The sequence below is a fragment of the Amyelois transitella genome, chromosome 11 (genome assembly GCF_032362555.1).
Source record: "Amyelois transitella isolate CPQ chromosome 11, ilAmyTran1.1, whole genome shotgun sequence".
Lineage (NCBI taxonomy): Eukaryota > Metazoa > Arthropoda > Insecta > Lepidoptera > Pyralidae > Amyelois > Amyelois transitella.
Window position 1 is genome coordinate 1,384,074 of NC_083514.1, and position 11,134 is coordinate 1,395,207.

The following is an 11,134-nucleotide window of genomic DNA, read 5'->3' on the forward strand; positions in this document are numbered from 1 at the left end:
ATGGACTTCGACGCTATCCTAGAGGACGTTGGTACCTTCGGGAGGTACCAGAAGCTGGTGATCTACTTCGTCCTGCTGCCGGCGGTGATCCCGTGCGGGTTCCATGCGTACGCGCAGCTGTTCATGGCGGCCGACGTACAGCATTGGTGTAAAGTGCCCGAGTTGGAGCATTTGACGGATTTGCAGCTTGTCAAGAATCTAAGGTGAGGTGTTGTTTGTAAATTATTTGTTGTACCTACACTAAACTTTTGTAAGGGGCTTCACTTCCGTGACAATTCCTACTCGAATAAAAAACGCTTAGTCAAAGTTTCATGGATTGCATTGGAGTATCTACCTATATGTAGATACAACCCAGGCAATACACCCGAACTGAGGGAGGCCTTAGTTTAATGGCTTTCACACGGCAAGTTTTTCTTAGTGTGGTTGAAACGCCCACTAAATTAGTAAAAATTTGTCGCTTTAGGTCACCCTAAGTTTATTGGGCATAAAAACATAAAATCACGTCTATTTCCCTTGCGAAGTAGACAGAGCCAAACAGCTAAACGTGGCCTATCAGTCTTTTTTTAAGACTGTTGGCTCTGTCTACCCCGCAAGGGATATAGACGTGATTATATGTATGTTTGTTTGCCAAGTAGTGCGATTAATTAATTAAGAGTAAAAAAGCAAAGATGATAATAAAAATACTTTATTGTTTCCAGCATACCCCTGGAGCTTAAGAACGGAGAGCCCTTCTTCTCCAAATGCACCAAATACAATTTGAACTACAGTGAGATTCTCAAGAGTTACCAGGAAGACTCCACCAGAAAGCATGCTGAAGTGGTACCTTGCACCGACGGCTGGACCTATGATCGCAGTGTTTATAAGAATACTATAGTATCTGAGGTATGTTTTTACTATTCCTCTTTCCTTCTACTTATATCTTAATCACTCGTTTTACCTTTTCTCATTCTGTTGCTCATCTCGGCTAAATCAACACTTCTCTGAAGAGATGCGCCGTTTGACCATGATCATGGATTGTGTAAGTCAGGTTTTTTCAGACACGAAGGTACTCCCGCAACCTCCCCGATAGGGGAACCTTACGTATAGTAAATGCTGCACTAGATGTATATGGGTTTTCCTTAGTCGCGTTTTATATCCATGAGAAAGAGTTGAAGTGGTTCAGTTCTAAATTGCCTGGAACCACACGGGGCATTTCTCCCGCCCCTTCTTTATGTCTCTGAGTTGAGTTGAGATAATGAAAAAGGCTTCGTTCCTACCCTCACTTTTGCATCAAAACGCAATCACTTGCTTATCAGCTATGAAAATTTGGGACCGCTAAAGAGCCTGCCTTTATATACATTTTTCCTCCGCAAATAATTTAGTCAATTCGTATAGATCACAAGGCGCACCCCGGGCTCCTCTTCTGACTGTAAGGATGTAACCGGGATTAACGTTTAGAAGAACAGTCGCTTCGTAGAGTAGTAATTAAAAGTGAGACTCAATTTCGTCGGAGATGATGTTACTATTATTGTTGCATATTTTTAAGTAGTATTTAAAGATGAGACTCCATTTCGTCGGAGATGATGTTACTATTATTGTTGCATATTTTTTTCCTTTTTCCAGTGGAACCTAGTATGCAACAAAGACTTCTACCCAACCCTGGGGCTGATCCTTCTCGGCGTTGGCGGCATCATCGGCAATTACATCTTCGGCTACCTTCAGGTAGGGTTTCTCAATTACTTTCCAGTCGGACTTTATATTATTACTCTTCCTACATGAACGAACCCAATATACTAGGTTCTGTCACACCAGCCCACTTGCCTCTTTCATGAACCAGTGCCGATGTTATTTAGAGGACTCGATCCCATTTGATTCGATTTCAGATATTATTAACCGCCCTTACTTCACTATACAGATGTAAAAACATGCCCCTATAAAGTGGGTAAAGGTAGTACTCGTAGAATTGCATTCAATTCTCTCACAGAAAACATTAGAAAGTACCACACTGTATTCACCCCAAATACTCAAAAATCGGTTATCCTAATACTTATATGTATTAATGGGAAGGTTTGAAGATACCAAAATGACTTTGTTCCCCTCTAGGACAGCATTGGAAGGAAGCCCTCGTTCTTCATCTACCTCCTGATAGAATGCATCTTCGGAGTCGCTACTGCCTTCGCTCAGAACTACGTGCTGTGGATCATCTTCAGGTTTGGAGTCGGGTTCACTGTCCCGGCTATTATGGCTACTCCATACGTTCTGGGTAGGTAATTATTCTTCGCATTATTCTAATCATTTGTCGTTAGACTATTTTACATTTGAACGCGCCATGAACGCGCGATCCTCCGACGATCATGTGCTTCTTCTTGATTAGAAATGAATGTGATCGAAATTTCCATCCAAGTTTGTGAGTTTGCGCGTGCGCATACTTGCACCCGTCACACGCGAAATATAGCTGGAGTTTTAGCTTAGACTTTATCATACGAAACAAAGCTTGAGTGTTCTCCCAACTTCTCCAGTTAAAATAAACCCAATCTTCAGTACTTACAATGCTTATTAGTAATTGGAACTACTTACCTCTAAAGGAGTGGCATGATCGTATGAAATTATATGCTACATACAAATATATCTTATGGATTTTTTTCTCTTTTTCACTACAGCAATAGAATTGGTCGGGCCCCGCTGCAGAACGCTCTGCACCATACTATCCAACATCGCTTACTCTCTAGGCCTGATTTTCCTCTCTGGAGTGGTCTACTTGGTGCGAGACTGGCGCCATCTTGCTTTGGCCACAACACTGCCGTTCATCTGCTTCTTTCTGTATCTGTGGCCGATGCCGGAGAGCCCAAGATGGCTGCTGGCTAGAGGGAGGTTCGAGGAGGCTGAAGTGATTTTGAAGAATATGGCCAGGTAATGGTGAAGGAAATATGTGATGTGTGGATTTTGGGCCTTAACAGGATCTCTCCTTCTTATTGATGTCGTAAGTGGTGACTAAGGAAAAAACACCAAACTGGGTTAGGTTTCCCTGTCAACAAAGTCATGGAGGTATAATACTCGTATCAGATGTTACTTCATGTTATTAACTGACTTACCTACTTTAGAAGCTTCCGTAGGCATGATGTAACTAAAATTACACTACAGCCAAAATAATGATATCTAACGACCAATATTTTATGTCATCTTCTGTAATTTTTTTCAAAACAAAACGCGCTAGTCTATCATAGTCCCAAAAAACACGAGACATTATCTCTTGTTCACTTTTTTCAGAATAAACGGCAAATCCCTACCAGCCAACTACATGGTCCAACTCCGGCGCAAATACGAATCGGACAAACTCCAACAAGACCTGGAAAAAGAGAAGTCTCGGCAGTACGGGATCTTGGACCTGTTCCGGACTCCGAACCTTCGGAAGAAGACCATCATAATCACGTTTATTTGGTTCACAAACACGAGTGTATACGTTGGACTGTCGTATTATGCTCCAGTGCTGGGTGGTGATGAGTTTCTGAACTTCTTTTTGGCGGGAGTGGTGGAACTGCCGACGTATTTGTTCCTCTGGCCGTCGATGGAGAGGCTCGGGAGAAGGTGGACCTTGTGCATGAGCATGGTTGTCGGCGGAGTGGCCTGTCTGACCACGTTCTTGGTGCAGCACGGTGAGTGATTATGTTAATTATGTGGGATTCATACAAAATAGACTTAATTGTTACGTATTCGAAATGTACATACATACATACATATGGTCACGTCTATATCCCATGCGGGGTATTATTAGCTATTTGGTTTAATGATAGAATTGAAATTCAAATAGTGACAGGTTGCTAGCCCATCGCCTAAAAGAAGAATCCCAAGTTTATAAGCCTATCCCTTAGTAGCCTTTTACGACATCCATGGGAAAGAGATGGAGTGGTCCTATTCTTTTTTGTATTGGTGCCGGGAACCACACGGCACATTAGAAATGTCCGAGCAAAAATAAAAGGTACGTTACATGCGCGTTCAATGCCTGCATTATTTTTGAATAGTGTAACTAATAAAGTAATATGTTATTTTGTTTATAATGAAAAGCGAAAATTTAAAATAATTTATTTGGCCTTATTTTCAGAAAGCAACGTAACACTAGCCTTATACTGTGTTGGCAAGATGGGGATATCCTCCTCATTCGTGGTGCTTCCCCTGATGGCGTCGGAGCTGTACCCCACCGTGGTCAGGGGTCTGGGAATGAGTCTCAGCTCTGTGCTTGGCATGCTCGGCCCGATATTTATACCTCTCGTCAATTATCTGGTAAAAAACTCCTTTTGATATAAAGAATTTGCTAAAAAAAAAGAAAGATAGCACAATATTTCAAGAAACCTTGTTGCAATTATGCAACAAGGATAGTATCGTTAAAGCTAATATCGTAATTATATGCCTGCCTCCATAGCATGGCACGCGCAAAGCCGTTTTTATCGCGCCATATCTAAGCTATAGGGGCTGGATTACGAGGAACGATAAATATAAAACTGGACACCCCATAGGAATTAATCAAAAACAGATTTTTTGTATAGCTGTAGGACCTATAATAAAAATCTTTTTTTAATTAATTTTCTAATAGTTTGTATCGTAGAGAAAAGAAAGAATTTATCAGGAAACAGATAAGGGGATTAGCTTGTGAAGACATGTCATACCTAACTATTTTTTGATTCTATCTCTTTGGATAACCAAAACGAATGATGAAAATGAGAGATTTATGACAATACCTTGTTGGGGCAGAGTAGCAGAGCGGGGATGAATGAATTAATTATTGTAGTTGTTAACTATATTTTTAGACTTTTGATTCGCGCCAAAATTGATAAAGAACTTAACATTCGAATACTTATTCATAAAAATCGTTTTTTTTTTTTTAATTTAGGGCTCAGACATCTTGGTTTTGCCGCTCATCATCATGGGCGCTTTGTTGGTAGCTGGTGGGATCGCCAGTTTACTTTTACCAGAAACTTTGAATCAGCATCTACCACAGACCCTTGAAGACGGAGAGAAGATGGGCCTTGACACAGATTTCTGCTGCAACCCGCCAGTGAAGGAGACTACTCAGAAAAAATCAATTAAAATTAAAGAAAATAAAGATCAAGCTGATTGTAAAAATTGTAACGGTTTGTGCACTTGTCAAATGGTAAATGTACCTTTGGTCGATAGTGTTGGCGTATTTGAAAAAGATCTAAATATAGGTGAAAGTAAAGTAGAAATTGTTACTTTGAAATAAATACACAAAGTTATAAAATAATTGGTAGATATTTTAGTTTCATTCCTTGTTTATGAATCCTAGAAGTACCTTTTATAAAGCTAATGAACAGGAGTTACCATATCTTAGCTATGTACCTAATTTCATTATTATGCCAGTATCTGTCTCAAATATAAAACAATGCAATGAATTGGAACCCTTTCCTTTTTAAATCGGTTAAAAAATATTTATACATTGACTGATTAATGTTAAATCTTTTGGCAAGTTTAGTGTCAATGTCAAAAAAACGAAAAAATGCCACTGTCAAGTCAGAAGTCATATGTTCGTCAATTCGGCTTGCGATTATGAAATGTATTGATTTCAAAAAAAATCAAAATCTAAATAAAATATGGCTTTGTCGTTCCTACGCAGTAATGTAATCGCTAGACAAGTGAGAAGGCAATTTTATCAAAATAAACGTAGTGCTGGATACGTTGTTTTGTAAGTATTATTGATTTTACAGGTATCAGTTCCAAAATCCCTTACATTCTAAAAACTACTCTCTTATTTTATTTTCTTACTAAAAAATATTAACAGAAGCACTACTTAGTTGAAACAACACATTTTTCCATCCAGTAGTTAAAAAATAGTTTTACTATTAATTGTTTTAAATTGTAACCTTATAAACGCTGAAGACCTGATGCAATTTCTTGGCATTCTTCGATTTTGATAGGTTTAATTAAATACTAATTAAAAAGTCGTGGATTTGTCATATTTCTTACTAAGTCTTTAGAATCTTGTAAGAAAACATACTAATATGGTATAGATAATGTAAGAAATGACAAGACTAGAATATCATGTTCTTACCTCGTTGTGAATTATTTCTGACTTATGTCTATTAACTTTACTACTAGGAACTACTTACTGTAGCAATAAATGCAATGTTATGATACCCCCCTCATTTAACATCGCCAATGCATAGAAGCAGTGTATGGGAGACTTTTTTTTGTAAAAACCCCCCTTTTTTAACCACCGAACAAATATTAGGTAAAAATAGTTTTGTTATCTCTGGAACTATAAATCACGTTTAATGACCTTAAGGGATGATTATGGTGATATCTATTTCTAAGTATCATTAAATGTATGTTTATATCTCACCATTTTAATTTTGGAACTTAAAAAAATAGAGCATTAAAAAATGTCCCAAAAATGTGCACACCCTTTCTCTTGCTGTACTTTTTCTGAGATAAGAAGTACCTAAGTTCTTAGTACTTTTAACTAAAGAAGGTAGAGTAGAGGAAATAAAGCATGAGTTAGTATAAAAGGTTTGTTTGGTTATGCCAATTTAGTGTGCCGTGTGGTTCCTAACTTTAGAATATGACTCCTGGATGTTGTTAAAGGCGACTAAGGAAAAGGGTAATAAACTTGGATTCTCCTTGGCAATGGCTTGTCACTATTTGAATATCAATTCCATCAATAAGCCTTAGAAGTTAAATGCAATTATTACTAATTTTTAAATTCATTTAGGTACCTACTTTACCTATTAATTGTTTTTTCTACTAATGTTTCAGAATCCCAGAAATTGGTGAAGATGCAGAGAAAAATATCCTTCTATCAGACAATGGGCTTCCTGAGTTCACTGACATCACCATAGAGAAGTGCATCGCTGCAATCAGCAAGCAGAGCTTAGATTACGAAAATGGCGTCAAACAAATTGAACAAACGTCACAAAACTGCAAAAATGCATTCACGGAAATATTCATTCCGTTGGAGAAATTCGACAGCCAATTGGAATTGACGTGGGGAATGGCCAAAGCCCTTTACTTGGGGAACAGTTCTCTTATGCCCACAAAGTCTTACATCCAAATCCATGACCGAGCACACAAAGCACGATGCGCCAAATTCAACAGTCATCACATTTTCCAATCGGCTGTTGATGAGAAAAATCGTTTGAAGAAACTAACTGATGAAGAACAAAGACTTCTAGATAAATACATTTTGGAAGGCAAACTCAATGGTCTGGACGTCAAGGGTGTCAAACGTGAAAGGCTAAACAATGTATTAGGTTTTTTGAGGACTGAAAGACAAACATTCAGAGAAAAAGTTAATACTGCTAATAAATTGTTTACATCTACAGTAGTTGATGAATCAATACTTAAAGAATGTCCTGAGAGCCTGGTTAAATCTATGGCTGGGCACAATGACCCAAGCAGGGGGCCATGGAAGGTTACCTTGGAACCACATATTTATGAGCCATTCATGCAGTACTGCCCAGACAGGAGGCTGAGGTGGAATATGTGGCAAGCTACAACCCAAAGATGTTCAAATTATGTCAACAAAGAAATTGAAACCACCTCCAATATGGAACAAATACGCAGTTTTAGACATGAACAGGCACAAATTCTGGGCTTTGATTCCTTTGCCGAAATGAGTATGGAAACAAAGATGGCCGGCTCAGTTGAAAATATATACAAGACATTTGATAGTTTTCTTGAAACAGCATATCCAATGCAAGAAGTGGAAATCGAAATGCTACAAAGGTTTGCTCAAGAACGTGGTTTTGATGATAAACTCGAGCATTGGGACATCCCCTATTGGCAAAGAAAACAGAAATGGTCACTTTACAACTTTGACGAAAACAAAATACGGGAGTTCTTCCCACTCCCGAGAGTCATTCATAGTCTATTCAACCTGTGCAGCACTTTGTTCAAAATTAAGATCATTGAACGCACGGAAGTCGACACGTGGCACAAGGATGTTAAGTTTTATGATGTTTACGATGAATCCAGCAATAAACCTATAGCCGGATTCTACTTGGATCCATACGCGCGTCAAAACCTGAAGATTCGCGTTTACGATGACGCGGGGTGGCACATCGCTGTACGAAACAAGTGCACGTCTACTCAAACCACTCCCCTCTCCGCCTTAATATTCAATTTCCAAGCACCAGTTGACGGAAAACCTTCCCAACTGACGTTCAAAGAAGTTGGAGTTTTATTCAAACGGTTTGGGCACTCATTGCGTCATCTGCTAACTAAAGCCAACTTTTCAGAGGTAGCTGGCCTATCAAACGTCGAATGGGACGCCGCCGAGGTCTGTGGTCACGTGATGGTCCACTGGTTATACGATCCTCACACAATTCGTGCGATTAGTGGGCATTATAAAACTGATGAGCCTTTACCAGACGACATCATCAAAAACCTTCAAAACGTGCGCAGACACATGGCAGCGTACGACTTATGTCACCAATTGTACTTATCTCGCCTCGACTTGGAACTTCACTCCAAGAAAACCTTCTGGCGTGATGTTGTTAAGGAACTATGGCCAAAGTACAAAATCTTGCGGCTGGATAAATACGATTCGCATCCTTTGTCTTTCACTGAAATCATGTCGGAAGAGTGGGGGGCGGCTTATTACTGTCATTTGTGGTCAAAAATGATCGCGGCAGACATTTACAGTGCATTTGAAGAGGCTAAACAGGGGGATCAAGATGTGTTAGCCATTGGGAAGAGATATAGGGATACGTACTTAGCGTACGGAGGTAGTTGCCATCCTAGCGAGGTCTTCAGAAGGTTCCGAGGTAGGGACCCGTCGCCCCACGCGTTGTTAAACAATTTAGGTTTATCAAAGAAGATGATAGAGGAATAAAACGATGTTATTTTAGTTATGTATTGTAATTTAAATATGAATTATAATATTTTATTTCTTTCACAGACAGTTGTACGAAATAATTCTTTTCCATTTTTTTATCCAGTGTAACTCTGATATACAATTTGGTCATACATATTTTAAACAGCTAGTGCAGTGGACAAATGGACCACAGAAGGGCGTTTGCAATTATATCATTTAAATCATTTATTGTCGTTAATTGTATTCATTCACCCAAAGATAAACTTATTTCTTTCATTACATAAAGGACGCGAAAGAAAACAGCCTTTAAGCCTAATCAGAATCAGGATTCTGCTCCCACGCTCTCTCCATATCATACAAGTCTTTCTTTATATCCTCGTCCTCGGGCAGTAGTTTAACAGCTGCTTTCATTTCATCGATGCCTTTGCTCAGGTAGCCTAATCTAACAAGCGCGGCCGCGCGGCGAGCTATACATTTCCCGCGGCTTCGACGATTGCCTTCGCAATGTGGCTTCATCAGATCCAGGGCCGTGGAACAATCGTTCAGCTGGAAAACAAATGCGTTAATTTTTTTTAATTTTTTTTGATTTGATTTGAAAGATGATTTTTCGGAGTTCCGCAAGGTAATGTCTTAGGGCCTATTATACTTAGTAATAATAATGACATAAGTTACTGTTAAAGCGCATCGCGGGCCCCAAAGCAGGCTTAAGCTTAGGCTATGCAAAGATAATTCTATTTTTCCAAAAAAATGAAAAGCCGTTTTTTCATACGGTAGTTTATAAAATCCATGGATCCATGATACTTACGCATTTGTTAAAATTTCCAAGGGCAAAATGTGTGGCTGCTCTGTTCGCAAACAAGCTAGGCAACTTGTCGGACAGCGTAATACCGTGCGTGTACGCACTGATAGCACCCAAGAAATTTCCATTACGGAAGAACTCGTCACCTTTCTCTTTACACCACTGGGGATCTTGCTCTTCTGGACGAAGATCCTCGGAGACAAACCCTGGAGAAATCATTTGATATCAGGAAAAGCGTCTTTCGTTCAAGTTGCGTGCCGATGTATCTATAATTTCTAATTTTTAAGCTATTTGGTTGATATTCAAACACTCCAACGACAAAAACCGTTGCAACTTCAGATTAAGAACATGGTTGAAAATGAAGTTAACTGAAGTCACTTAAAGCTACTAACGAACGTGTCCTCTAGACAATTCACAATCTAATTGTATCGCAAAATTAGTTATCTTGCATAGTCACTACACAATCAGTAGATATCATTTGGGACTAACCTGTAGCTCTCCTTGCCATTGTAACGTTTTTGAGCCATGTTTCTTCCTCTAAAGCTGTGGACTCGCGACTAGGAGTCGGAAATGTTCTCGGTGTGTGCGTGATTATCAACTCTCCTGCCTCTCTTAGTTTTGGCAGAACACGCTTTGCCGTTTCTTCCTTCTTCTTTTCAATATACTCTGACCTTACTGGTGTCTTAACTGGCTTCTTCTGTAGAGACTGTTTATTCACTTTTTTAACTGTTGTTACAGCTTTTTTCTTATCTTCTTCATCGTCTGACGGAGGTAGTTCAACTATTTTAACTCCGGAGCTCGTTTTGTTTGTTTCTTCTTTAAAATTGTTAGTTTTATTCACTGAAGTCACTCTCCAATTTTCCAGGGCATCCATAGCCGATTTTCTTTCATTGTCTCTTCTAGATTCCATCAAGTTATGTTGCATCGTGTCTATGTCCATAGCTCGTTGGACTGTGAATCTATCTAATTGAGTTTTCTTTATATGTTTGTCCTCAGCCTCCTGTTTGGCTTTCGCTTGACTTTTTTCCAAGATTTCTTGTTTTAGTTTCATTTTTTCAGGTTTGGTCAATTCTTTCTCTAAATTCTCCCAATTACAACTGTCAATTTTAACTAAATCTAGAATTATAATATCATCTTTTACCAAACATTTACTCTTGTCGTTGTCAATATCGTGTAAGAGAAATACTTCGAATAGGAAAGGACTGAAATGTATTTTAACGTATGAATCAAAGGTAAAAATATCAACTTTTTCCTTGAACACAGGGCTTATTGGTATACGTATGTGTAACGTATCCATTGTTTGGGTCCAAGTGAAATCCTTTACTAAAATCGGCATTTTCTGAGATTCAAAAATCACCTGTATCCTGACCTAATAAACAAACACACTCAAGTGGAATCAAACGAATAGGACTCATGAAGAGAAGTAATAGTAAAACAGTTTGTACTGCCTTTATGCCAAATAACATAAAGCGTGTCAATAACTAGTTTGACAACGACAACATCATATCGTATTATTTCATTTCCATGGTAAT

General features: G+C 38.8%; 3 protein-coding genes across 3 annotated transcripts; 2 read left to right on the top strand and 1 right to left on the bottom strand.

The window, feature by feature from the left end:
• Nucleotides 1–5,215, top strand: LOC106133392 (beta-alanine transporter-like). Its single transcript, XM_060946634.1, has 8 exons — nt 1–203; nt 699–882; nt 1,603–1,701; nt 2,083–2,242; nt 2,640–2,889; nt 3,247–3,632; nt 4,079–4,257; nt 4,865–5,215. The coding sequence occupies exons 1-8, from the start codon at nt 1–3 to the stop codon at nt 5,213–5,215; spliced, it is 1,812 nt and encodes a 603-aa protein (XP_060802617.1).
• A 292-nt stretch (nt 5,216–5,507) lies between these two features.
• Nucleotides 5,508–8,886, top strand: LOC106133421 (uncharacterized). The gene is made up of 2 exons (XM_013333142.2): nt 5,508–5,674; nt 6,745–8,886. Exons 1-2 carry the CDS (start codon nt 5,583–5,585, stop codon nt 8,819–8,821), a joined length of 2,169 nt encoding a protein of 722 aa, XP_013188596.2. The 5' UTR covers nt 5,508–5,582; the 3' UTR covers nt 8,822–8,886.
• Nucleotides 8,887–8,929: 43 nt separating this feature from the next.
• Nucleotides 8,930–11,081, bottom strand: LOC106133422 (dynein axonemal assembly factor 4). The gene is made up of 3 exons (XM_013333144.2): nt 10,092–11,081; nt 9,609–9,808; nt 8,930–9,349 (listed from the first exon to the last, which is right to left on the bottom strand). Exons 1-3 carry the CDS (start codon nt 10,936–10,938, stop codon nt 9,116–9,118), a joined length of 1,281 nt encoding a protein of 426 aa, XP_013188598.2. The 5' UTR covers nt 10,939–11,081; the 3' UTR covers nt 8,930–9,115.
• Nucleotides 11,082–11,134: the final 53 nt, after the last annotated feature.

Excerpts from the sequence above, each read along its gene's own strand:
- LOC106133421 (XM_013333142.2), top strand. The coding sequence starts at position 5,583 with ATGGCTTTGTCGTTCCTACGCAGTAATGTAATCGCTAGACAAGTGAGA. Across the intron at positions 5,675-6,744 it reads AGTGCTGGATACGTTGTTTT|AATCCCAGAAATTGGTGAAG; the intron begins GTAAGTATTATT and ends CTAATGTTTCAG.
- LOC106133392 (XM_060946634.1), top strand. The coding sequence starts at position 1 with ATGGACTTCGACGCTATCCTAGAGGACGTTGGTACCTTCGGGAGGTAC. Across the intron at positions 1,702-2,082 it reads ACATCTTCGGCTACCTTCAG|GACAGCATTGGAAGGAAGCC; the intron begins GTAGGGTTTCTC and ends GTTCCCCTCTAG. Across the intron at positions 3,633-4,078 it reads CACGTTCTTGGTGCAGCACG|AAAGCAACGTAACACTAGCC; the intron begins GTGAGTGATTAT and ends CCTTATTTTCAG.
- LOC106133422 (XM_013333144.2), bottom strand. The coding sequence starts at position 10,938 with ATGCCGATTTTAGTAAAGGATTTCACTTGGACCCAAACAATGGATACG. Across the intron at positions 9,809-10,091 it reads AATGGCAAGGAGAGCTACAG|GGTTTGTCTCCGAGGATCTT; the intron begins GTTAGTCCCAAA and ends TGATTTCTCCAG. Across the intron at positions 9,350-9,608 it reads TTGGAAATTTTAACAAATGC|CTGAACGATTGTTCCACGGC; the intron begins GTAAGTATCATG and ends TTTGTTTTCCAG.